Source organism: Callionymus lyra, chromosome 7 (assembly GCF_982586985.1).
Source record: "Callionymus lyra chromosome 7, fCalLyr1.hap1.1, whole genome shotgun sequence".
Taxonomy (NCBI): Eukaryota; Metazoa; Chordata; class Actinopteri; order Syngnathiformes; family Callionymidae; genus Callionymus; species Callionymus lyra.
Genome location: NC_141824.1, coordinates 6,408,198 through 6,435,627, shown reverse-complemented (window position 1 = coordinate 6,435,627; position 27,430 = coordinate 6,408,198). Strand labels below are relative to the sequence as shown.

Sequence of the window (27,430 nt, the reverse complement as noted above, 5' to 3'; positions counted from 1 at the left end):
GCGGATTATTGAAGTGTTTATGATTTGATATCCGTGTGATGGTTTAAATGTATAGAAGTTGAGATCTGTCCAGGGTGTCCTCTGTCTCTTGTCCCAAGCTTACGACAGAATGTTACATGTTCACTTCAGTTTGCCATCAATCTCAGAAGTTTTGTCCAAACCTGACAATTCAAAATGTCTATTGGGTTATTTCAAGAACCAGCTGAATAACTGCTGACATATGCTCGTCAATCCATCACTAAAATTCTGTCTCCTTTGTTTTTTACCTTCCCAGGGGAGTTTTCGGCGTTTAAGTAATGTGTGCTGTTTCACACCAGTTCATCCCTCCTTCTTCTTCACCTCTCAAAAGTCCCTTCGGTGGATCCATTCATCACCAACAAGTGAATATTAGCAGAATGTGTTCCTCCCTCTGACCACCTGCTGGAGGAGTCCGTCCACCGAACACCGCCCAGCACACTCAGACACAGGACCGGTGGTCGAGGCTGTGAGGAGGACTGGAGCGCTCCGCTGAAGAAGGACACGGGAGACGGCAGAAAAGAGGTTTTGGGATGGTTCTTCCCCGGGCCAGGTCGAAGGTCGGTCATCTCCACTGCACTGAGGCCGACTCAGGACAGAGCCTGCACGGCGATGACGACGGCGTCTGTCGGAGGCGGATGTCCTGAGACCCGGCGAGGGGGGTTCACCCTGTAACTATGACTTGAATCTCCTTCATCTTTCAATTTGTGTTTTGCCTTTTCAAGAGAAGGTTCTGTGCAGCACAAAATGTGGCACTGACGAGTCCTGCTTCGCCTCCTTTAACTTCATGTGACGAGAAAAGCTTCTCTTGGATCACATGGCTTTAATATTGCACTCTGCTACTCACTGAAACATTCTCTATCGTCCACACTTCTTTACGTTGCTCATCCCGGCATGTGTCCTGATTAGAATCCACCTGTTGTTTTATTTTTGCCTTTTTTTCTGTACAGGCAGGCCTGCAGATACCTACATATTTAAAGTGACTTTTTTGGTTTGTTTTATGAGCTAATCTTTCAGAATCTAAGCTAACAAGTCTTTCTTTTGGACGCTTGTGTACTTTGCACTTTGTAGAAAATGCATTGAAGCCTTTTTGATCGGAACATGAGTCCCGAGACGAAGAGCCGATGATGAACCGGAGGAGGCTCTTGTTTTTTTAAAAGGGAGGGTGAACATTCCTACAGCAATGAGAGCTAAAACAACTGCTAGCTTGATGAGAGGTGTTCAAACACGGACAGAGAGGTGGTCGTCCATCGTACACGTCTACCTTGACCCCCTTTGCAACATCATTACGACATATTTTGCTTCTGGTGTGGAGTTTTACACTCTTGTTTTCTCTCAGCTTAGCTTAGCGTAGCTTAGCACTTAGCTGACTGAATGCTAACTATGTTTTCTACCCTCATTTAAACAATCAGTTGATAACAACAGTAAGTCTTACTTTTTTTTTTAAACATCAGCAAAAGGTTTACAGAGGAAAGTGTGTGTACATGAAGAAAAAAAGTAAGATATTCTCTTCTTAAAAGGTCTTTTTGTTGTCACTTACTTCAATGATTGGCTGCTGCTGGTTGTTGCATGATCAGCTCTTATCCTGCTGAAGTTTACACCTCAAAGTTACACTTGTCTTAGCGTCGTCCACTGATATTCATCGCCCAAAACCATACACAACAAGAGTTCCCTTCAATTGAATTCAGATGACAAGTCAAGATGAGGAAAATAACATCCACGTCCTTTCAGGGTTTTCTTGGCTGCTGATCCATGAACGCTGCTTCCGGTGAAGTTTTTCATATCCAAGTATCGTGACATGGCTACTGTGTTTACGGTTGAGCAACATCGCAAGTTTACCTTTCGCACATTCATGATGAGTGATCTTTGTTTTGTTAAGATGTGTGATTCATATTTTGATGGATTGATGACAATGATTCTGTCGACTTTGAAATGAAATGTTGAATTATGAATCATCAAAGTGAATCAGAAACGTCTCCGACACCTTCTGTGTTTTTTTTTTTATTCAACTTTAGCACCTAAAACATTATTTTTAATCACATATTTGTAACATTTAAATGGGTTTTCAAATACATTGGAGCTCTAATCAAAAGGTTCCTCTCGAAAGAAACTCATCGTGACATAGTGTCGCAAAAATCCACAAAAACAATTCAATGTAAAAATGAATGGTTTGTCGGAGACACATATGGATGAAGTCGGGTCACATGTTCATCCTGGACTCACGGGGAGAAGCTGGCCTGGGTCGTGTTCACTGATATCACTCATGTTTCATAAGTCACAGCCAAGTTGTCACGAGCTGACATGAGTTGAAAAGAAAGTGGTCGCCTCCTCCACACATCAGTATCAGCCGGGATATCTACCTGTGCAGGGCTAGACGCACATCGGCCTCATTCTATCTTTTTTTTTGACTTGTATATCTCTTGAGCTCTGCTCCAGTCACCAACTCTTCTGGAACATTCCCTCTCTCTCGACCTGTTGCCTGCACCTTAAACTCCCTACACTCGCACACAAACACAAAAACCTTTCAATTGAAAATGATCATGACGTTTTCTCTTTTGTTTCGTTCCACCTGTAAATAGTTGTACAAAGGAAATACTGTCAAGTTTGCTAGAAGGCATGGAAACTACAAATGTAACAAATTATAAAATGTTCAATTTAAGAGACATTTTGATAGGCAAAAGAAAAACAGTTGCGTGTACAAATATTTAAGGCTGTATCATACGGAGAAAGAGCTTAATGTATTTGTTGTGAATATGGAAAACTGATATATTAAAGAAGTGCATGAAAAGTGGAGAATGGTAGTCGTCTTTTTTCTTTCTTCCCCTCTCCGCTTGGTGGCGCTGTTGTCAAGCTTGTACCGTCCGAGCAAGATGCCATTTTACTTGAAATCTTGGATTAATATTGGAATTTATAACTTCAACGACTCTTTTAAAGGCGTTTACATTTAAGATAAGTTAAATATTGTCCTGTCACAATTGATCAATAAAATATTGTTAATATAAACACTTTAGTGTTAAAAAATGCGATTGATCTACTTGTTTGTAAATTGTTATATAATAACAAAATAAAACTATATGAATGTAGAAATTGTTATTTATTTCTTCAAAGAAAACTGAAACTATGAATAAATACATTACTAATGGTCAATACAAATAATAAATGATGTTGTGGAATAATATTAAGGTTGGTTCTTTTTTCTACATTTGACATAATTATTTTGAAACGAGACTGTGCCAAAAGTGGAAATTGTCATTGATGTATTTTAATGTATATAGTAGTAATAATATGATTCTATAATGAACATGTTTAAATAAAAAACGTTAGTTACATTAGTCAAGCTTTAAAATATTTTAAATTAAATATGTGGAATAAAGTAAAATGAAATTGAAGCATATTATTTCTGATTTGAGTTCTGTTCAAAACGTTAATAAATTACAATTTCATTTACAATATAATTAAATCTCAGTTTTTTTTTCCTGTAAAATTATATTTTCAATTTTCTACAATTTTCTATATATTTTTCTACTTTTTTAGAAGACAATACATACAAATGTCATTTAACTGAAAATAATATTCATTTTAACAACAAATGTAAAAAAACTTTTTTTTAATTATTTTCCACAACAATAATCAATTTAATTGTTGATCAGATTAATAAGTGGATTTGTGCCTTTTTGAGACAAAAGAGTCAAGAGGACTAAAACTAAACACTAGCAGACCATCGAACAATCTTGGCAAACATCTTGTTGACTGACGACCTCAGGACTTCATTAGTAACATCTAGATGGCGCCGCAGATGGCTCGCTTTTTCCACTTCATCATGAATGACTCCTGCTTTGTTTTTGCAATACAGATACAAATAAAACATACAAAACATTTTAAAAATAACATTTCATTTAAAAAAAATGCAAAACATATTGTGACATTATTTCAAATGAAAGATTGACACCCAATAGCAAATGCATGGAAAAGTTTGATGTCTCATCTCACCTTGAAACAAATGAGTGTGAGCACTTTTAATTTACATGTTGAATAAACCTTCATTCAAACTACTTTATTGTCTGATAATTGTACATTTATCTTTGACAACACAACCACTCTGATCATATTCCTCTCAATACTGCACAAGGAAGTAAAGAAGGATCATCAATGACAGAGAACATATGAAGTCAATCATTATTCTCTGTCTGCTTCACACTCAGGAAGGAATATCACAACTCTTCATCATGGTTAGTGACACCAAACACTTTACAAACACATTTCTTAAGTTAAGAACTATAGAAATGATCCCTGAAAGTATAGTCTTAACTTAACTCTGCACCAACATCACACTCCATCCTCACACCAAACTATTATAGTGATGGTTGATTTTTTATTTTAGTTGAACAAACATGATACTGTGTGATTCACATTAAATACACAACTTGAAATGTATTTACAAATCAAACACATGCACCACAATACTTTCAAACTAGGTTTCTACATTATTTAAAAAACACACGTAGTAAAGTCAATATTAGAATAAACAAATGTCAATTAATAATATACTTTGTAAGTATTCTTCATGAAGCAGTGTCATTATTTTTCCACTAGATGGCGGTCTCTGCACTATTCTCCATTGTTTTGAACAATTTTTCTAATGAAACATCACATCATTTTTAAACTGATGGCGCCACCTACTGACCTCTAAACAACATGACACTGTTTCATTTGGCTTCATCAACACATCACTATTAAACACACAACATGAAATGTATGTTTATATCAAACACATGAACCATAAAGCTTTCAAAGTAAGTTCCTACATTATTACAAAACATGGAGTAAAGTTAATATTATAAGAAACAAATGTCATTTAATGAATAATGTTGAGTAAAATATTATTTATTTCTGTGAACTACAGTACAAAGAACAGTTTGTGGTCAACATTAGAGCAGAGTCAGCATTTCTTCAGTTTGTTGTAGAGCCAACCAGTTGAGGAACCAGTGATTTGTTGGAGCTTCTGGTGCCACTAAAATCAACCTCAAACCCTCGAGCCTCACTGTTCTCAAGAGGAAAGAGGAAACACTGGTGGAAAACCATAGAAAAGCCTTGGTCGGCACAATGGATGATCAAAAACCTTCATCCCAAGAGTAGGCTTGTCTGACTGAAAGAGAAGACTGTGTTCTCGTCCTGGACAAAGTGCAGAATGAGACAATATTTACACTTTTAAAATGGAAAACCAACACTCTGATCATATTCCTCCCCTCAATACTGTGAACTTACATATTAATCCAAATGAAAGTTCAACACATGCACCAAAATGTTCACATTGAGTGTTTAAACCAACCATGTGGAAATGTTTAATGTTTCATCTTGACAAAGAAACAAAAGTGAGAAGAATTATTTTCAATAAACTATCATCAAGAACAATTTCTAGTCGAAGTGTGTCAGGAAACTTGTAGATTCATAACTTTGTTGGCAGCATTACAGACTCAACACAACACGCTCAAAAGATATTCAGTCAGGGAAGAATCATTGTGGCAGATAAGGACAATCACCATGAACGGATACTGATCACATTTATTTTTTATTTTCTCCACTGCTTATATCCCCACTTTCAACCTGCTGTTGCCTGAGACCTTTACTTTCTCTGACAGGTTTACTTTTGAGGGCCAGTTCATGCTAAGGTTTGTGGGTAAATAGTACCAAGAACAGGCAGTTCTGCTTCATTGGTGCTCCGCCCTCCAACGGCTTCGCTATGGGTTTACCCCGAGGCACCGCCTCGTCTCTGAGAAAGCTTAATGAACTCGCCACCCAGCAGGGGGCAGTACCTTCCTATAAAGGCGGGAAGCACCCGCCGCACTTTCTCCTTTTTCAACTCAGCGAGAAAGCTCCTGACAGTGGAATGTAATGATGGCGAATGAATATTGAAGTGAACCATGTGTGCACGAAGACTCCCTGAAGAGGAGACACACATGTCTGCTTCGTTTTGCCTAGAGGCCCAAATGACACGGGATGATTATGTGGCCTTCCGAGCGCTTCCCACGGCTTTTGACAGTGTTGGGAAGCGTTCGAGGTTTGTCGACCCACGCCGCCTCAGATCATGATTATGATCAACACAGGACTGCCGTGTTGTTTAAAATAACAACACGGCAGTCCTGTGCGCTGCACTCGACAAGCTCACGTTCCAACGTGTTGGGCCCTGATGAGTCGAGCTGAGTCGTCCATCGATCATGAACAGATGCCGACGAGGAGGACGACTGGCTCGCTGCATGGAGTCGACCATGGGGTATGCGAGAGCGATCAGGTGAGTATCTCTTGCAGGTCTCATGGCCCTCCTGCAGCGCACTCGACGGGTTCACTTGAGAGGTATTAGTGTGCATGTGGCTCCGCCTGTGAGTGTGACGTATTCACAGGCGTCATTAGAGACTTTCGCCGCTAATGCTAAGCTAACATGCTCCGCCGTTCATAGACGGCGAGAGTTTCCTCTCAGAACACAGTTCGGAGGAGGTTTTAAACCCCTTCGTCCGGGTCATGCCGAGACTGTAATAACGGAGTCTGTCCACACGAATGAAGGGCAGACTCAACCATGTGCTTTGTTTCCAGATAAGCAAATGTCCACGAGACCGGCTTGATCAGCTGTGTTTACTTCACTTCCGTGTTGACATGCGCTGACGGGGTTTGACCGCCGATGAGCGTTGTCAAAAAAATCCCGGCGCCATGGATGACGTCACGTTGGCGGAGAAACGTCATGGATGACGTCACGTTTGGCGGAGAAACGCCATGGAACGGACGCACCATTGAGAGGAATGGCCCGGCAGGAGGCTCCGCCATCACCTGCATGGGCGTGATGACGAGGCGCGACGAGGATACGCGGAGAAGATCCCGTTCGTCGGCCTGATAAGCAAATGTCCACGAGACCGGCTTGATCAGCTGTGTTTACTTCCGTGTTGACATGCGCTGGCGGGGTTTGACCGCCGATGAGCGTTGTCAAGAAAATCCCGGCGCCATGGATGACGTCACGTTTGGCGTGATGACGTGATTAGAAACTTTCGCAGCTAATGCTAAGCTAACATGCTCCGCCGGTCATAGACGGCGTGATTTTCCTCTCATAACACAGTCCGAAGGAGGTTTTAAACCCCTTCGTCCGGGTCATACCGAGACTGCAATAACGGAGTCTGTCCACACGAATGAGGGGCAGACTCCAACCACATGTGTTTTGTTTACAGACGAGCAGAGGTCCGCGAGACCGGCTGAGTCAGCTGTGTTTACTTCCGCGTCGACCAGCGCTCGTGCCCGACAGAGCGTGACAGCTGATGAGGTGAGTGGAACTTGTCCGGACATGTCTATGTTAACCGGAGGTTGTTCCTTCCCCCACAGCGCTGTCTACAAGCACTGGCACCGTGGAGGACGTCACGTTTGGCGGCGGAGAAGCGCCATGGAACTGACGCAACCTGGTGTTTTTACGCGCGAGTTTTTTCGCCGTTCTGAGACCAGGCGAGGGCGAGGAACTTCCGTCCCGTCTGGTCGATCAACTGGAGAGGTGCGTGGCGGTCGGATCTCACGAGTGACGAACAGGTCCGTCCATAGGGGGCGGGCCGGAAGACTACCCAAGGTTCGCCAGGGCTGCGGTTCTGACAGAACATTATTCGGCTTGGAGTCGCCTGGTTTTACTTCTAGGACCCACTTGGCTGGGGGGAGTAATCAGGCGGGGCTATGCGCTGCAGTTTGCCCGTCAACCCCCGCGTTTTTCAGGGATTCTCTGGACGCGTATGGTGGAGCAGGAGAAACTATCCTGTTTGAGAAACGAGGTGTCTACTCTGCTGCAGAAGGAGGTCGTAGAACTGGTCCCTGCAGCCGAGATGATGACAGGGTTTTACTCCCGGTACTTCCTCGTGGCGAAGAAGACCGGGGGTTGGAGGCCCATTCTGGACCTCAGCTATTTGAACAAGTTCATAGCTACCCGCCCGTTTCGCATGTTGACGGTCAAGAAACTGCTTTCAGGTGTATGTCCAGGAGATTGGATGACATCTATCGACCTGACCGACGCGTACTTTCACATACCGATAGTCAAGAGACATCGAAAGTACTTGCGTTTCGCCCTCGAGGGTCGGGTGTTTCAGTACACTCGACTTCCGTTCGGCTACTCTCTGGCACCCAGGACCTTCACCAAGTGTGTGGAAGCGGCAGTGGAGCCTTTGAGAGTGAGTGGGGTAAGGATCTTGACCTATCTGGACGACTGGTTGATCCTTGCCAGGTCAGAGGCAGAAAGTTACGCTCACACACAGAAGGTGTTGAGCCATATTGCCACCCTGGGGTTCACAGTGAACCTCAGCAAGAGCGCTCTGACTCCAGTTCAACAGTTAGTTTACCTGGGGGTACTGTTGAACTCGGAGGAAGGATACGCGCGCCTCCCGGACGTGCGTATCCAGCCCATTCTCCGACTGACAACACAGTTGCTGGAAGCTCGGTGTCACGTGACAACAGCAGGCACTGTTATGTCCCTCCTGGGGCTCATGGCGGCAGCCCACACGGTTGTTCGGCTGGGCTTGCTGCACATGAGGGAGCTTCAGAGATGGTTTGGTCGTCTCAAGCTAGACCTCAAGCGGGAAAGAGGTCGGAAAGTGCGCCTTCCCGCTCGGGTTTTGCAGGACATCCAGTTCTGGAACTCTCACGCCAACCTCAGGCGGAGAGTTCCATTGGGTTGCGTCCTTCGTTACACTCAAGTGTTCACAGACGCTTCCCTGACAGGTTGGGGAGGCACCTCGGGTCAGGCCTATGCCAGTGGGGTCTGGAGCAGTCCGGTGCTCAGACACATAAACTGGCTAGAGCTGAAGGCGATTCACAATGTCCTGCTTCACCTCTCTCCCCAACTGTCACAGTCCAACGTCCTAGTATTTTCAGACAGCTCCACCGCCGTGGCGTACGTAAATCGCCAAGGTGGAGTCAGATCCCCAGCCCTTCTGTGTGTGGCAAGGAAGATTTGGCTGTGGGCGGACTGTCACCTGCTTTCGCTCAGAGCCCAGCACGTCCTGGGCGAGCTGAATGCAGTAGCGGACAGACTGTCGAGGGGAGCCGTCCAGGACGAATGGGGTCTGTCCGAGGCAGTGGCAAGCGAGATCTGGTCTCGATTCGGTCACCCGGTTGCAGACCTCTTCGCCAGCAAGGAGAACTTCAAATGCCCTCTTTGGTTCTCCCTCAGGGCTTCGGACCGCCCCCCACTAGGCGTGGACGCTTTAGCCCATTCGAGGTGGCCGGTCGGTCTGCTGTTTGCCTTCCCTCCTCCGCGGCTCCTTCTCCCCCTGATTCGGAGGACGAGGCGGGGGGGGCTGAGGTTAATTCTAGTGGCACCAGACTCCCCGGGGGCGCTCTGGTTCCCAGAGCTGGTGCGCATGGCGGTCGGGGCCCCGTGGGCCATCCCTTGGGGCCCCGCTGCCCTGTGTCAGGCGGGGGGGGGACACTGACAGCGCCCCCGGTGCTGGGCCGGCCTCTCAAGGTGTGGCTCCTGCACGGGACGAGCTGATCGGGACCCTGGACCCGGACGTTCTCCACACGCTGGAGAACGCCCGGGCCCCATCAACACGTAGGCTTTATGCCTCAAAGTGGGGGATATTCTCCCGCTGGTGTTCAGACAGGTCCTTGGACCCCAGCTCTTGTTTGGTCTCCGCTATCCTGTCTTTCCTGCAACTTTTGCTGGATAACGGGCGGACTGTGGCGACACAGAGTGTTCGCATCAGCCATAGCGACAAGGCATGTCGGTTTTGAGGGTGCTTCGGTTCGCGCCCACCCTTTGGTGGCGCGTTTCCTGCGGGGTGCCTGCAGGCTTCGACCTCCTGCAAGGCCTTCCAGCCCTCAGTGGGATCTCCAGTTGGTACTGGACTCTCTCACAGGGCCGACCTTCGAGCCTCTTGACCAAGTCCCACTGGATATCTTGTCTTTCAAGGTATCGCTCCTTCTGGCACTAACAACCACGAAGAGAGCAAGTGAGCTTTGTGCCCTCTCCATTAGCCCTGAGTGTCTTTCCTTTGGCGTCGAGGAGTCTTCGGTGTCTTTGCGTCCTAACCCAGCGTTCCGCCCGAAGATTCTGAGTTCCTTGTTCCGGGCGACGACCTTCACGCTGCGGGCCTTCACCCGCCGCCTCACTCGGACCCGGGTCAGGAGCGTCTCCACCTGTTGTGTCCAGTGAGGGCGTTGGCCTGTTACTTGCGGCGGGTGGCCGAGTTTAGGCGCTCTGATGCCCTTTTTGTCTGCCACGGTAGATGCCGGCGGGGAGAGGCGCTCTCCCCCCAGAGGTTCTCTCATTGGGTGAGATCGGCCATTATCCGTGCCTACCGAGCAGCGGGTGGATCCGCTCCTAGCGGTCTGAGGGCACATTCCACCCGTGGCGTGGCAGCCTCAGTGGCTCTTTTGCGGGGTGTGGCAGCAGAGGATATCTGCTCTGCTGCCTCTTGGGCGTCCACGTCTACCTTCGCTAAGGCCTATCTCCTCGACGTAACGGCGGGATCAGTAGCTCATACTGTCTTGAGCGCTGTTGTGCCCCCCTCAGGGCCCACGGCTCAAGTGGGTTTGGACCCTGGGCCGGCGGGGCCCTAGTGATGCTGCTCCAGGAGCGGCGTCCAGCTGGGGGTACATTTATCCCGTCAGGCTTCGCCTTTTGGGTAAACCCATAGCGAAGCCGTTGGAGGGCGGAGCACCAATGACGCAGAACCCCTGAGTTATCTATTATAACCTCAGGTTCTGCGAGTTGGTGCGAAGCCCTCCAACCTCGTCGCCCAGCGGCCGCCCTTCTCGCTGAGTTTTCAGTTGGAGAAAGTGCGGCGGGTGCTGCCCGCCTTTATAGGAAGGTACTGCCCCCTGCTGGGTGGCGAGTTCATTAAGCTTTCTCAGAGACGAGGCGGTGCCTCGGGGTAAACCAATAGCGAAGCCGTTGGAGGGCTTCGCACCAACTCGCAGAACCTGAGGTTATAATAGATAACTCAGGGGTTTTACTTCCTGTGAGACCATACAATGTTGGAGAGATCGTAGAGCACCAAGAGCTCACTGACCAGGAGGGAACTGAAGATAGTTCAAGTGTTTTTTTAACTACAGAAAGTCTGTCCGTAAAATAATGATAAAAATGGTTCTTGAATTGATGAAAATGACTGAAAATCATTCAAATGTATTTACTGTTTGAGCTCAATGTCATGTTTGAACCACTAGAGGGCACTAGAAGCTTTTCTCGTCTCCACAAAAAACTCGTTTATTTTTTACTTTCATAGTAATATTTTAGAAAAACTTTTTTTCTGAATAAAAGAGAATAGAAAGGAAGGAAAGAAAGTTTATACATATAAATCATCGTATGTCAAAATAAAAAGCAATTCAATCCACTTTTATTTCTCTTCACTTTAATTTGACACTCCTGGTATTCCATAGTTCACATTCTGCGTGACTTTAAGGTTCAGAAGAACGACTCTAAGAAATAATAATAAAGTTTAAAGTGAAGTTTTTGTCACAGAAAATAGTCGTAATAACATGTTTGGTTTACTTTGACTTTCCATCTGGACGTGACGTCACACTGAATCCTCATTGGCTCAGATATTTCTTCCTGCGTCTGTTGTTTACTTTCACTTGTACTTCGTTCGTCGACCTGAAGACTTGTTGGATCCTAGTCTCCAGAAAAGAGCTGAAGATGAAGAAGGTGTTGTTTGTGCTTGTTGTGTGGATCCACAGCTCAACTGCGAGTGAGTCTCCTTCCTCCACTTTCATGTGTTCACACCTGCGTCACCTTTTATTTCTCCAAATACTCTTCACTACAACCTTCATGACCTTTTCACTCTCAGAGGAGTCAAAGTGTTTCACTGATTCACTTTTCATCTCAGAACCGTGAAGAAGTCGTACACAGAAAAGTAGATCCGAGCTCAATGTCAGGTGCTCACCTGGTGGCGCTGTTGAGTCACTTCTGTTGATTGACGGAGGAACTTGTTTGACGCTGAACAGAAAGTGACTCCAGAGTTTTGCTTCATGAGCTGATCACTTGTTTTTAAACGATGCTGCCATCAGGAGATTCATTGACTCACAAGAAGAGCTTTTACAATTTTCATTGATTTGACTTTAGTAAACAAGTCTATCATGAACTAAAATGAGGAAATAAAAACAAAGAAAGTGTCGCATTTCTTAAGTGCGCATGTTCAGACAACCTTGTAGCTCAGCTCACTTCAACATATTATCACATCTCACAGTTTATTGGAGCAACTCAGTGAAGCAGCTGCTCTGAACTTGTGTTTGGACTTAAAATATCTAAATGAAACATTTACAATCATGTTGAACAGTAATCTTCAGAAACATGTTATTTATAAACTGATATAAACTCATGCTATTTAAGTTCATCATTAACCTTAATGTCCTTCAATGATCTTTATTCTATCAATCATTCTTAGATTTGTTCCATGAACTTGGTTTTAATATTTTATTATCTATGCGTTTTTTAAAAACAATTTCAATTTAGTTGTTTGATCTTTTTCAACATTGTTGCTCCTGTTTCTTCTTAATTCATCCATTTATTCTTTTAATTCTCTTTATTCCTTATTTGTTTTATTATAAATATTTATTACATTTCAGATTGTTATTAATATTAATAGTTTTTTCTTCTTTCTTCTTCTTCTTCTTCTATAGTTGTGTCCCAGTTAGCCAGGGTTCTTGGAGAGTGAAGTGTGAAGGATGTTCTGCTGGTGTCCGTGTGTGGACGTGAACTTTGTGTCACTGCTGACTGTCCCTCTGTTCTTCACCTCTTTGTCTTTGTAGAAGATGTGATTGTTCTGCTGCATCACAACGTTGTGTCATCAGAACCAGAGAAGATCTAAACTTTGTTTTTGTGTCTCACAGTGATTCACACAATGCAGTTTTTCCACACTGCGTCTGCTGGAGTTAAAAACTTCCCAGAGTTTGTTTATGTCGCTTATGTGGACGGAGTTGAAGTGGAACACTACGACAGCAACACCAGGAGACTTGTACCCAAACAAGACTGGATGATCCAGGTCACAGCAGATGATCCTCAGTACTGGGAGAGAGACACAAATATCTTAAATAACCAACAGCAGCTCCACAAGATCAACATTGAAATAGTAAAACAGAGATTCAACCAAACTGGAGGTTTGTTGTCTTTAAAATCAATGTTTGACCTTAAACTGAATCATGTTCAACCTTTTTACATCCTGAACCATCAATCTTGTATACAGAGTAGATCAGAGGAGGAAACTGGAGTAGATCATACAAGTTCAGAGAAGAAGAGAAGATCACAGTGGAGTATTAAACAGTGGAGTAGACCACAGTGGAGTATTAAACAGTGGAGTAGATCACAGTGGAGTAGATCACAGTGGAGTATTAAACAGTGGAGTAGATCACAGTGGAGTAGATCACAGTGGAGTATTAAACAGTGGAGTAAACCACAGTGGAGTATGAAACAGTGGAGTAGACCACAGTGGAGTATTAAACAGTGGAGTAGATCACAGTGGAGTATTAAACAGTGGAGTAGATCACAGTGGAGTAGATCACAGTGGAGTATTAAACAGTGGAGTAGACCACAGTGGAGTATTAAACAGTGGAGTAGATCACAGTGGAGTATTAAACAGTGGAGTAGATCACAGTGGAGTATTTAACAGTGGAGTAGACCACAGTGGAGTATTAAACAGTGGAGTAGACCACAGTGGAGTATTAAACAGTGGAGTAGATCACAGTGGAGTATTAAACAGTGGATTAGACCACAGTGGAGTATTAAACAGTGGATTAGACCACAGTGGAGTATTAAACAGTGGAGTAGATCACAGTGGAGTATTAAACAGTTGAGTAGATCACAGTGGAGTATTAAACAGTGGAGTAGACCACAGTGGAGTATTAAACAGTGAAGTAGACCACAGTGGAGTATTAAACAGTGGATTAGACCACAGTGGAGTATTAAACAGTTGAGTAGATCACAGTGGAGTATTAAACAGTGGAGTAGACCACAGTGGAGTATTAAACAGTGGAGTAGATCACAGTGGAGTATTAAACAGTGGAGTAGATCGCAATGGAGTATTAAACAGTGGAGTAGACCTCAGTGGAGTAGATCACAGTGGAGTATTAAACAGTGGAGTAGACCACAGTGGAGTATTAAACAGTGGAGTAGACCACAGTGGAGTATTAAACAGTGGAGTAGATCACAGTGGAGTATTAAACAGTGGAGTAGATCACAGTGGAGTATTAAACAGTGAAGTAGATCACAGTGGAGTATTAAACAGTGGAGTAGACCACAGTGGAGTATTAAACAGTGGAGTAGATCACAGTGGAGTATTAAACAGTGGAGTAGATCGCAATGGAGTATTAAACAGTGGAGTAGACCACAGTGGAGTAGATCAGTGGAGTATTAAACAGTGGAGTAGACCACAGTGGAGTATTAAACAGTGGAGTAGACCACAGTGGAGTATTAAACAGTGGAGTAGATCACAGTGGAGTATTAAACAGTGGAGTAGACCACAGTGGAGTATTAAACAGTGGAGTAGATCACAGTGGAGTATTAAACAGTGGAGTAGATCACAGTGGAGTATTAAACAGTGGAGTAGATCACAGTGGAGTATTAAACAGTGGAGTAGATCACAGTGGAGTATTAAACAGTGGAGTAGACCACAGTGGAGTATTAAACAGTGGAGTAGACCACAGTGGAGTATTAAACAGTGGAGTAGATCACAGTGGAGTATTAAACAGTGGAGTATTAAACAGTGGAGTATTAAACAGTGGAGTAGACCACAGTGGAGTATTAAACAGTGGAGTAGACCACAGTGGAGTATTAAACAGTGGAGTAGATCACAGTGGAGTATTAAACAGTGGAGTAGATCACAGTGGAGTATTAAACAGTGGAGTAGATCACAGTGGAGTAGATCACAGTGGAGTATTAAACAGTGGAGTAGATCACAGTGGAGTATTAAACAGTGGAGTAGATCAGGTCTCACTCTGGTTTCTCTCTCAGGTGTTCACATCTTTCAGAGGATGAGCGGTTGTGAGTGGGACGATGAGACTGGAGAGGTCAACGGTCACCAACAGTACGGCTATGATGGAGAAGACTTCATCGTGTTTGACCTTCAGACTCTGACCTGGGTCGCTCCGAGTCCTCAGGCCGTCATCAGCAAACACAAGTGGGACCAGAATGAAGGCTGGAAGAAATATAATCAGTTATTTTACACCCAAGAATGTCCAAACTATCTGAAGAAGTTTGTGAAGTTTGGGAGCAAAACCTTGATGAGAACAGGTAGTTCCATGACCTTCTTCTCCTTCTGCTCTCCTTCCTCCTTCTCTCCCTCCTCTCTCTCCTCATGTCCTCTCTCTCTCTCTCTCCTCTTATCTTCTTTTCCTCACCTCCACCCCTGTCCTCCCTCCTCCTCCTCTCCTTCATTCTCTGTCCATCCTTTGACTTTCTCTCTGAAGTGTGGTGTCTCTCCCTTCAGAGCGTCCACGAGTGTCTCTCCTCCAGAAGACAGCCAGCTCTCCGGTCACCTGCCACGCTACAGGCTTCTACCCCGACAGAGCCATGTTGTTCTGGACCAAAGACGGAGAGGAGCTGCACGAGGACGTGGAACACGGAGAGATCCTCCCCAACCCTGACGGAACCTTCCAGAACATGGTGGACCTGAAACTCCCGTCTGACGACTGGTCCAGGTACGAGTGTGTGTTTCAACTGGACGGCATTCCGGAAGACGTGGTCACCAAACTGGATCCGTCAAACATCCTGACCAACGGTAAGAGTCTTCAGAACCTTCTTGGTGTCTCCAGAGGTTTCTTTCATCCAGATGAGAGTCCAGGTGTGGTCAGCATGGATCTGCTGAATGAGGCCCCACCACGTCTCTAACACTGGTCACCTGATCATGTCTCCACTTACTTTGCTCTCCATCCACAGCCAGGACTTTCCTGACCTTGTACATCATCATGGCCGCCGTCGCTGCCTCCGCTCTGGTGCTCACAGTGGTTGGATACTTCATCTACAAGAAGAAGAAGAAAGGTGAGAGTTTGTGATTTGATCCAGATCATAGAGAAATAGAGAAAGAATAGAAGGTCAAAGAAGGTCAGCAGAGATGAGAAGAGGTCAGAGGAACTCTTCTATGTTCATCTTCTTCAGGTGTAATTTGTCCTCTTTCTTTCCATTTCAGGCGACTCTGACTCGTCTTGTAAGTACATGATCTTGTCTCAGCTCAGATGTTGACCATGTGACAGAGTGCTAGCATGCTAGCATCAGTGTTGACACTAGTTTCATCTGCTGGTGAGAAGCACACAAGCTAACAGGGTTTGTGATCTTACAGCGGCCCCCAGCTCGGAGCTGGACCATCTGAAGGATCCGCCCGTGGACAGAGACTAAAGTCAGTGGATGATAATTGTCACTTTTCTTCAAGACTCACTTCACGCATGATTTTACAAGTTGATACATTTTTCTGTCTCCGTGTTTCAGGAGGAATCGACCAAGAAACGTCTTTTTCTTCTGAGACTCTGCAGACGTCAGAGCTGCTGATCTTTGTTCCTTCACTGGAAATGTGTTTGAAACTCACATCAGGATGTCATGTGATCTGAGCCGTTATGAAAACTACACACACACACAGATAAATGCACACACACGATTCTGTACCACACAAATACACTCACGCACACAAACACTCACACACATGCTTCACTTTAACACAAATAAATGCACACACACAAACACTCACAAACATGCTTCTCTAAAACACAATAATGCACTCACTCACAATCACACACAAACACACACATGCTTCACCATCACACAAGGATGCACACACATGCATCTCTGACACACAAAAATGCACTCACAAACAACTGCAAACACACACACGCATGCTTTACCAAAGCAAAAAATGCACAAACACGCACACACACAAAAAAGCAATCACACACAATGACAAACACACACACGTGCTTTACTACTACACAGAAATGCACACACATAAATACTTAAACACATGCTTCTCTGGCGCAACAAAAGCACTAACACACAATAATTAACGCACACACACAGATGTCTCTGTAGACAAAATGATACACACACGGAAAATATATACACACAAACAGAGTCTAAAAACAGGTACTGACACACAAAATCAGGCACACATGCCCAAACACACTCACGGAAACAGTTGAACAAACCTGAAAATAAGCGCACACACAAATAAAAGATAACAAACACATGTATTTACACATCAAAAGACAAACAGAAGTACAAACATGCAAAAACCAAAACGGAAAAAAAGACAGTTTTGTGTTCATGTAATAGTTTGTGTGTTTTCTTCCTGGTGTGTAGACACTAGTTAATGAAGCGTCAGTTGTGATGTCAGAGGTGAAGAATCTTGTCAAACATAGTTGAACTGCTGCTTCATTTCTTGTGTGTTTTGATCTTCAAATAAATGGACAGAAAACGTCCACATGTGTTTGGACTCCAAATGTTCAGTAAAGTCACTTGTCATTGAGGGTCAGTGGAGGCTCAGAAAGAATCCATTTGTGCAGCTGTTATGAAAGGTCAACATCTCTGACCTCTCCTTCTGTTTCCTGATCAACTCATGTCCTAAATATGACTGTATTGCTTTGATCAACTCGTCTTGTGCTGAACAGGTGCACATAAGTTGTGTCCACTTTTGTGTAGAAGAAAAATCCAGAAGAGCTTGTGCCGACAATTCACATGTAGAAACTTGATTCAAAGTTTCCTGCTGAGTCGGCTGAATGTGTTTGTGGAGGTTTGCTCTCTGACCTGCTTCTCTCAAGTCAAACTTCATCAGGTTACACAACCATGAGACGCCGATCTCACGCCACACCTGTGCCGCCATCTTAGATCCCGCCAGAGCTCAAATGTGCAACACTGACGACACATTTGGACAGGTGTGGTGAGACGCCCAGTGTGGATGTTTGACTCCGCCCCCCGAGCACCTGCACCAGTCAGGTGTGCCTCTATGAGACTTGTGTGTCACGCCCTCACTGCACTCAACTGCTTTCTGTTTGCAGCGTGGAAGAGGACACCACAACAATCCACCTAGATCGCCCCCTAGCTGTGAGTCGCTCACCTAAGTCAGAATGTTAATAATTGAAAAAACGTTTGAATTTTAACATCAAACACAACTCGTTTTCAAATGTATTTTCCCTTGTATTAAACTATATTGTTTAATGTTTACAATTGTTTGTAATGCATAATAAAATAACCTGATATAGTTGTTTTAATGTCATGGTGATCAATAATCACAGTTTAGATGAATTATGGAATTGAACGTAGTGATTTTGAATACATGTTGTGTATAAACTATGAAACTACAATTATGTTTTCTAGTCTCATCTCTTTGCAATCAAATGAATGACAGTAACATTTTAAAATTCAAAAACTATGCATCCGTCACTGTAATGGTTTGGTGTGAGGATGGAGTGTGATGTTGGTGCAGAGTTAAGTTAAGACTATACTTTCAGGGATCATTTCTATAGTTCTTAACTTAAGAAATGTGTTTGTAAAGTGTTTGGTGTCACTAACCATGATGAAGAGTTGTGATATTCCTTCCTGAGTGTGAAGCAGACAGAGAATAATGATTCACTTCATATGTTCTCTGTCATTGATGATCCTTCTTTACTTCCTTGTGCAGTATTGAGAGGAATATGATCAGAGTGGTTGTTGTGTTCAAGACAATATACTATTAAGCGACATTTTTAATGTAATTCTTTATAACTTTTAACAAAAATAAAAATGTATTTTCATATTAATGTAAAGACTATAGTTTGTAGGTCTTTTTGTCTTTGTTGAAATTGATATTAAAAAATATCCAAACCTCTGTGGTGCTCGTCTGTAACATCTCTCTTGTACTGAAGCCTTGACGACAACAATTGTTCTGGAAAAATGAAAAGACACTGTTTCATGAAGCTTCACCAGACCATCACTAGTATTTGGATATTTTAAGTTTGTCATTTTGGAACAAGATGTGGACAAAGACCATTGAGCGTCATTTGCTTCTTTAAAATGAACAAACATTTTTTTTACTATAACTCTGAAAAGGAACCCATTATTCTAAAATGAATCACAACTGTTGAACAACATGAGGCTGAGTAGAAAATTAGTATTTCACCTGAACTAAATTGCTTTTACCATTTAGCAGAACAAACAACCACTCTGATCGTATTCCTCCTCTCAATACTCCTAAAGGAAGTAAAGAAGTAAGTAAGTAATTTGTATTTATATAGCGCTGATCATCAATGACAGTGAACATATGAAGTGAATCATTATTCTCTGCATTATCATTTTTTCACTGATAGCGGTTGATTTTATTGCCCATATATGAGACAAACATACTTTGTACGTTTCACACGGTTTCAAAATCAACAGGTTATTTTTGTTTCCATGGTTCTACAAAGACATGTGACACTCTCTATAGGAGGATTTTATGGATCTCTTGGCCCTGACTCACTGTTTCAACCACACCTTAGATCTTGTTCTAGCAAACAGACCTGAAGTTAAAACAACAAATGTCTCTCCTCAGAACTCAGTTTTGTCTGACCATCAAGTATTAAATGTGTTCTATGTATGTAGAATCCTGCTGATAAATTCTTGAGGAGCGTGATATTACTTTTTAAATTTAAAATATTTGTATCGAGCACAAGTATGCAATACAGGCATTCCAGGCAATGTTGGTCTGATGTAAAGGCAACTATGTAAATATGCAGACACAGCAATGTTACGTATATGCTCTTTTTTTTTCAAGAGACAGTAAATTCAGAAAAATAATCTATTGCAATACCAAAGAAACAACAACAACAGAGTGTACATATAGAAACAAAAAAAACACATAAAACAATGAAAAATAAAGGTCAAGACAAAATCAATCCCTCCTGTATCACTGCTGTATTTAGACAGAGCTTTACCTTGTAATTTAAATGAACATGTTGATTGAAGATTAAACCAATTGTAAATATTTACAGGGTCTTAATCTGAATAAATAAAAAAGTTTGCATTCAACTTTTATCATTTAGTTCTAGTGATGTTCTGGATCATGGAGATCTTTTAAGGCCCTTGTATATGAATTGTTTGGCATTTGAATTTTCTGCTCCTGCACTCTGCTCAATTCATGAGTAAAAAAAAAATCAATTTTTGGAACAAATCATTTAATCGATTGTCGAGAAACGAAACAAATGCTTTGAGACACCATTTCAAATGTAATCTAGATAGAACTGCTCAAGGATTGTCAAGTTCAGAACACTCTTGCTTTCAGTACAATTGTTCTGGTGGTTGTGATCCAGTTGTGGGTTCGACTCCAGCCCAAGAAACATCAAAGTTCTTCGGTTTAAATAAAATACTTGGGAAGAAGTAATGTGACCTTCCTTGGTGAAAGTTTGTGTTGTTTCTCCACTGAAGGTCATTCTAAAGTCGTTCATTAAAAGTTGGGAAATGACATGACATCAATTTAAATACAGTTGGTGCTGAAATACTTTGTAAAATAGAGCTACTATAACACAAGTTGTCCACAATGATTGATTTTAAACTTTTTTAAAGAAATAAAGTGTTAACTTGAACTTTTTCTTTTAATCTTTGCCTATGAGGTTTTGTTGTTGTTGGAGTTTGTTGCTCATTACCATCTGGATCCACCGATACTAATGGATTATTTTTTATTTTTTTATTTTTCAGAACAAAATGGTACATTCAAGTATAAAGTATTGAGTGGAAAAGAAAGATGAAATATATGAAGAAATGCGAAATAATAATAAAATAAAATATATTAAAAAAAACACACCCCAGGGAGCATACCCATCAAACTAGTTACTTTACAAAATACTTATATTTTTCAAGAGTTAGAAAAAGAAAATCAATAAATGCATTGAAGCAGGGCAAATATGGAAAATAAAATGACATATTTCCTTTAATTAAATTGCTTCTAATTGGTTTGACATCTTCTGTCCATTTGGTCCATATCTTGTAGAACTTGTTCATATCTGTTTGGAGTGCAAAGGATAACTTCTCCATCTTATAGATGTCGTAAACGATGTCTATCCAGTTCTGTCGTGGGTGGTTCAACTTGTAACCACTTCCTCGTGATACATTTTTTACTTGCTGCCAACAATATGAAAAGCAATTTCTTGTCTCCATTATTACAGTTTTCTATTGGTTAGTCACCCAGGTACATGTTTTCACCTTTACAGGGAAGATTCACAGCAAAAATGTTGTTTAAATGGCTGTGGATCTCTGTCCAAAAAGCTTTGATTCCACTGCAGCTCCAAAACACATGCCAGTGATTTGCTCCATTATACCCGCAAAGTCTCCAACATGCTTCATCCGTGCCCATGTGTATTTTTGAATGGGTGTGATAAAAAATCGAATAATATTCTTCCAACAGAACTCCCGCCATGTATTTGATCTTGTTGAAAACCATTGTAGATGATACATTTTTTTCCCAGCTCTCATTTGTGATTGATATATCTCCATCTTTTTCCCATCGCTGCTTTATATATCCTGTGTTCTCTTGTTTAGATTGTCGAATTCCTTTGTACAATTTAGATACTATTTTATTGCTATTATTTGCCTCCAATAATGAAATGAAAATCTCTAGTAATCCTTTTCCACATGCATCAATTGGCTTTTTCAAATGTTGATTAAAATAATTTCTGACTTGTAAGTATCTGTAAAAATCCTCTTTTTCTTAAGGTTTTCAAAACTCTGAAAATTCCCTTTGTGAATAAATGATTGATAATCAGTTAAACCTTTTGAGATCCAAGTCTTAAATCTGCCGTCCCTTTTATTGGGCACAAAATCGGAGTCAAAAGCACACCACCTCAAGATCCTCGGGGAATCCCCTAGGTGGCAGGACTTGACCAATTCTTGCCAAGATTTTAGGAAAATCCTTAAAAAGTATAGTAGTAAAAAAGTAGTAAGTAGTAAAAGTATGATCTGCAACCTTCATTTCATCCTGTAGCTTGTTCTCTGCTATGAGAGCAATCAATGGAACACCATTTACGCTAGAACCTTCCAAGTTCTTCCAACCTGCAGTGTAAGATCTTGAACAGAGACAGATTAAGGGCCTCAACTGTGCTGCATGGTAATAATGTTGAAGGCAGGGCAGGCCCATACCTCCCTTCTCTTTACTTAATTGCAGTGTTTTATATCTGACCCTGGGTTTGTTCCCCTCCCACACAAATCTTGAAATTAATCTGTCCCATTCTATAAATTGTTTTGATGGAATTTTGACCAGGAGACATTGAAAATGATATAATATTCGTGGCAGAATATTCATCCTGATGGAGTCTATCCTTGAGTGAAGATTTAAATATGGTATAGTTGCCCATCTTTGTAAATCCAACTTAATTCTTTCACTCAAAGGTCCATAGTTGAGGTCATACAGTCTCAGCAAGTCTCTAGGTAGTGACACCCCTAAATATTAGAATTTTGCATCCCATTTCCAGTTATACATATTCCTGATTTTTCATGGTGGGTCATAGTTCAGTGTTAGAACTTGATTTTATCAATATTAATTTTGTAGCCTGATAGTAGACCGTATTCTTTTAGCATCTCCATCACTTGTGTCTGAGAAGGTTGTGTTATGGTCAACAATAAATCATCAGCAAACAACGCAAGCTTTTGCTCCCCCGTGGACATCATGACTCCTTGGATTTCTGTCCTCTGCCTTATCCATTGACCCAGAGGTTCTATGAAAATGGCAAACAATAGTGACGCACAACACCCCTGTCAGTTTCCTCTCTTCAGAACAAATGATTTTGTTAAATCGCCATTCATTTAATTCGAGCCATTGGTGTTTTGTACAATGCTGCAAAAGTATCAATTATAGTATCATGAAATCCAAATTTTGATAAAACTTTATATAAAAATGACCAACTTACTGAGTCGAACGCCTTTTCTGCGTCCAGACTCAGTAACAGCGTTTCCAAGTTTTGATTCCCAGCTTGTCTTATAATGTGTAATGCTCTCCTGATGCTATCTTGAGTTTGTCTATTTCCAACAAAGTCTGTCTGGTCCTCATGAATTAATTTAGGTAAGATTGGTTCAATTCTTCTTGTTAGTATGGAGGTGGACAGTTTATGATTAATGTTCAAAACGCTCACTGGACAGTAATTCCCAGATTCCATATTATCTTTCCCTTCTTTGGGAATGACAGATATGATCGCCTCGCTCCATGAGGTACAACTTTATGTTCTAAAACCCAGTTAAATGTTCTCAGGAGTGTAGTAGTTAGTTGATCTTGCATTATTTTGCACCACTCGGAGGTAAATCCATCTGTTCAGGGGGATTTCCCTCCTTTTAATCTTTTAATTGCTGATCAAAGTTCATTTTTTATGTTAATTTTTAGTTTTGTTCATTGTTAACCATTAGAAGCTCAATATGGGATAATAATTTGTCAATCTGGTGGACATTAGCTGTTTGAGGTTGAGAATAGAGCTTTTCATTACATTTTAAGAAACATTTCTGAATGTTTTGTTGATTAGTTTCCACTTTTTTAGTTGTGGGGTCTCTGATTTTGTCTATAGACCGGTCAGCTTGCTGTTTTCTCAATTTGTAGGACAGGAGCCTCATAGATTTTCCACCAGCCTCATAGTATTTTTGCTTGGTGGAAAGTAGTTTTTTTTGTATTTCATGTGTATTTATTTCATCTATTTCTTTTCTTAGTTTTTGAACTTTCAATTGAGTGTCATCATCTAAGGACTGAGAGAGTTTCATTTGAGTTGTCCTCAGTTTGTCTTCTAATTCCATAAGTTCTTGTTGAGTCTGAGTTTCTTCTCCTATGAAAAGATAGAAATTATTTTACTCCTCAACACAGCCTTTGTTTAGAGCATCCCATAATATTGGTGTTTATACTTCCTTTTTATCATTTAATTCTAAATAATCTTCAATTTCAGCTTTCAGTTTATCTTTAATAGCGTGGCTATTTAACATTTTTGAATTTAGTCTCCAAACTGTAGATCTAAGCTTTTGACCAGACAAACGTCATATAGACAGGACCGTGGTCAGAAACACTACTAGGGCCTATTTCACAGATAACAACAGATCACGAGAGTAAACATTATGAGCTGCTGAGTAATGTGTATATTCTCGACTTTTTGAGTTCAACTCTCTCCAAGTAACAATAATTCCCACTTCTTCCATAATATTGTTGAACTTATTGTTGATCTTTCTTGTGTCTGACTTGCCATTAGATGAGTCCATTTTGGGGTTAAGTGGAAGATTGAAGTCGCCCCCACAAATCAACATCCCTTGGCTTTTTGTTGTCATTATTTCAAGTAAACGTTTAAAGAAGGACTAGTCACTCCCAGGTGGAACATACACGTTAAAGAAACTCACCAAATCATCTTCAACTTTACCTGTAATTGTTATAAATCTACCTTCATTATCTTTATACTCTGAGATGTGCTGGTAATTGACTGTGTTATTTATGAGGATTGTCACTCCCCTCCTTCTTCCTGAACTGTGAGAAGCATAATAGACGTGTTTAAATCCTGATTTATTCAGTTTACCATGTTCTATGTCATCAAGATGTGTTTCTTGTAAGAAAGCAATGTGCATTTTATCTTTCTCAAGTTTTTGAGAATATCTTCGCCCTTTTAACTGCGTTGAGTACGCCGTTAATATTGAACAAAACAATATTTATTGATCTTTTATCCATTACTGGTGTCCTTTTTGAACAATTTCACAAAACTGGTATGCTCCCTCCCCCCTCAAAAACCAAAAACAAATAAACAAAGCCAGAAAATCTAACAAACTCAATATTACATTCAACTTAATAAACAACTTGAGTGACTCTCAAAGGAGGGTCTCAGGAACTGACATGCAAGTGTGACGTCGTATCTCCATTTTCTCAGATCCTCCGTTGCTTCCTCCACTGTAGCGTAGGTTCTGGTTCCGTCTTTGTATTTCACTCGTAGTCTGGCCGTGAAGAGAGTCTGAAATTGAACTTGGTTTTCCTTCAGGACTTTGCGCACCTCTGCATACTCGCACCGCTGTTTGATGATGGCTGGAGGATAATCTTGATCCATGTTTATTTGGTTAGATTTCCAGGAGAATCCTCTGCTCTGCCACACCTTGGGAAGAATCGACTCTTTCGTTGAGAAACTCAGAAACTTGACGATGATGGAGGTCTAGTGGACCGGTGCGCTCTCTCCATCCTCAGCTCCTCTGCTTTCTGTCATCCCAAGTCCTTCATGAAGCAAGTTCTCCACAAAAGTTATCATGGAGGATGACTCCTCAGCCCCCTCCGGAACGCCATAGATCCGTATATTTTCTTCTTTTCTCTTCTAGATCGACTTTCCAAGTCCACCATCTTCTCCTCGACTCTCGCGTGTAGCTTTAGCATCTCCGTATAAACTTCCTCGACGTTCTGAAGCCTTTCTTCTGCCGTCACCATCCGTCCCTCTGCCTCTTCCATCCTTGTATTTAGCTCCGACATCTCTTCTTTTAATGATTGAACTTGAGTTTTACTTTCCTGTCAGAACCCTCTCAGTTCTTGCAGGATGAGATCCATGTCGGCCATGTTGGCTCCTAGCTTCGTTGTCTGCGCCGCTACAGGTGTTTTCTCTGTCCTTCGAAACACGTCTTTCGGGTCCAAATCACGGAAGAATGCTTGACCCCTTTGTTTAAAATGTGAATTATTTAGAAATGTCTGTGTTTGTGGGGGTTATTTAGTAAATTTATCAGGTTCTATTGAGAGCTTCTTCACAACATCACATTGATGTTCACCCAGAAGCTCCTGACAATGCTTATTGTTTATGTTTAACTTTGACATTCAATCACCACTCTGATCATATTCCTCTCAATACTGCAAAAGGAAGTAAAGAAGGATCATCAATGACAGAGAACATATGAAGTCAATCATTATTCTCTGTCTGCTTCACACTCAGGAAGGAATATCACAACTCTTCATCATGGTTAGTGACACCAAACACTTTAGTAACACATTTCTTAAGTTAAGAACTATAGAAATGATCCCTGAAAGTATAGTCTTAACTGCTGTCAGTCAAAGAATGAAACTACATCACATGGTCACATGTCTTCACTGACAGTGCAGTTTAACAAAAGACAAAGATCAACTGTTTGATTTTTTTTTTCATACAGACACTAAAAATGGACAAAAAGATAACTTGAACAATATTTCAGAAAGAAAGAAAGTCAAATTATTTGTAAAATATTATTTAATCCAAATTAATATTCAAATACCTTTTTTAAATTTGTTTCATAAACAAACACTTCTCATGAGGTATTTCTTGATTGTGTTTTTTAATGAATGTATAGTCTTCCTGTAAATGTCACTGTGGAGTGTCAGTTACATTTTTAGATACATTTTACATTCATGTTTGTATTTACTCTAAAACACAGTCTTTTGTTGCTCATATACTTGCAATTTAATGAATGAAAAATGTTTTTAATAAACCATCACTTTAGTAGTTTGGTGTGAGGATGGAGTGTGATGTTGGTGCAGAGTTAAGTTAAGACTATACTTTCAGGGATCATTTCTATAGTTCTTAACTTAAGAAATGTGTTTGTAAAGTGTTTGGTGTCACTAACCATGATGAAGAGTTGTGATATTCCTTCCTGAGTGTGAAGCAGACAGAGAATAATGATTGACTTCATATGTTCTCTGTCATTGATGATCCTTCTTTACTTCCTTGTGCAGTATTGAGAGGAATATGATCAGAGTGGTTGTTGTGTTCAAGACAATAAACTATCAAAGAAAGTTTTAATGTAATTGTCTTTTTTAATTTTAACAAAAAGAAACAAGTATTTTCATTTTAATGTAAAGACTGAAGCTCATAGGTCTTTGTCTTTGTTGAAATTGACAGACTAAACGGATCTGTCCAAGAAGCAATGAATTACACACATAAAAACACAAAAGTATCCCAAAGTAAAGGTTTATTTTTGTATTGAAAACATGTTTGTGTCCCTTGAAAGTGAAACAGCATTATTGAATTATTGTAATCAGATGCATTGTGGTCAGTCGTGTGTGAGCGATTGACTTCACTTATGTTTGCAAGGTTCCATATTAATACTAAAAACACAAAAGTCTGTAGCAAGGTACACTTTTTTTTTGTTATATTCCATTATGTATTTTAAAAGTTGTATCATATAAAACCTAAACACTATAATGTCGTGCAAGCAATCTCTGAAATGACACTGCCACCTGCTGTCCAATGAGTCTTAGTAACTTATTTCTTATATTTAATATGATATAAATCAAGTTAGTTGGTAAAAAAGCAGCTTGACTGGAGTCTGTACATGTTTATCAGTTCAAATCATTAATAATAATGACTAATAATGAAAGGTATTATTACTATAAATTGTACTTTATCAGCACATCAGATACAGACCTAAGTTCTCCTCCATCTTCATGACTCTAAATTGTTTTGGCATTAAAGTTGATCAGTTTTAGGAAGACTTTCTTCACTCTGGCCTTCTGCGACTTCT

At 41.3% G+C, this 27,430-nt stretch overlaps 1 protein-coding gene and 4 non-coding genes across 5 annotated transcripts; 3 read left to right on the top strand and 2 right to left on the bottom strand.

Annotated features, from left to right (window-relative positions):
• Positions 1-4,108: 4,108 nt before the first annotated feature.
• Positions 4,109-4,321, bottom strand: LOC148074894 (small nucleolar RNA U3). Its single transcript, XR_015711970.1, has one exon. It is a non-coding gene; the product is annotated as a small nucleolar RNA U3 (small nucleolar RNA).
• An 8,533-nt stretch (positions 4,322-12,854) lies between these two features.
• Positions 12,855-16,046, top strand: LOC148074893 (class I histocompatibility antigen, F10 alpha chain-like; the record flags this gene model as incomplete). Its single annotated transcript, XM_087796143.1, has 4 exons — positions 12,855-13,125; positions 14,975-15,253; positions 15,450-15,740; positions 15,899-16,046. Coding segments are annotated over 4 exons (957 nt in total), but the record flags the coding sequence as incomplete, so codon positions are not given.
• Positions 16,047-18,440: 2,394 nt separating this feature from the next.
• Positions 18,441-18,653, top strand: LOC148074892 (small nucleolar RNA U3). The gene has a single exon (XR_015711905.1). It is a non-coding gene; the product is annotated as a small nucleolar RNA U3 (small nucleolar RNA).
• A 7,107-nt stretch (positions 18,654-25,760) lies between these two features.
• LOC148074891 (small nucleolar RNA U3) lies at positions 25,761-25,973 on the bottom strand. The gene has a single exon (XR_015711923.1). It is a non-coding gene; the product is annotated as a small nucleolar RNA U3 (small nucleolar RNA).
• Positions 25,974-26,456: 483 nt separating this feature from the next.
• Positions 26,457-26,669, top strand: LOC148074890 (small nucleolar RNA U3). The gene has a single exon (XR_015711969.1). It is a non-coding gene; the product is annotated as a small nucleolar RNA U3 (small nucleolar RNA).
• The last annotated feature ends 761 nt before the right edge of the window (positions 26,670-27,430 follow it).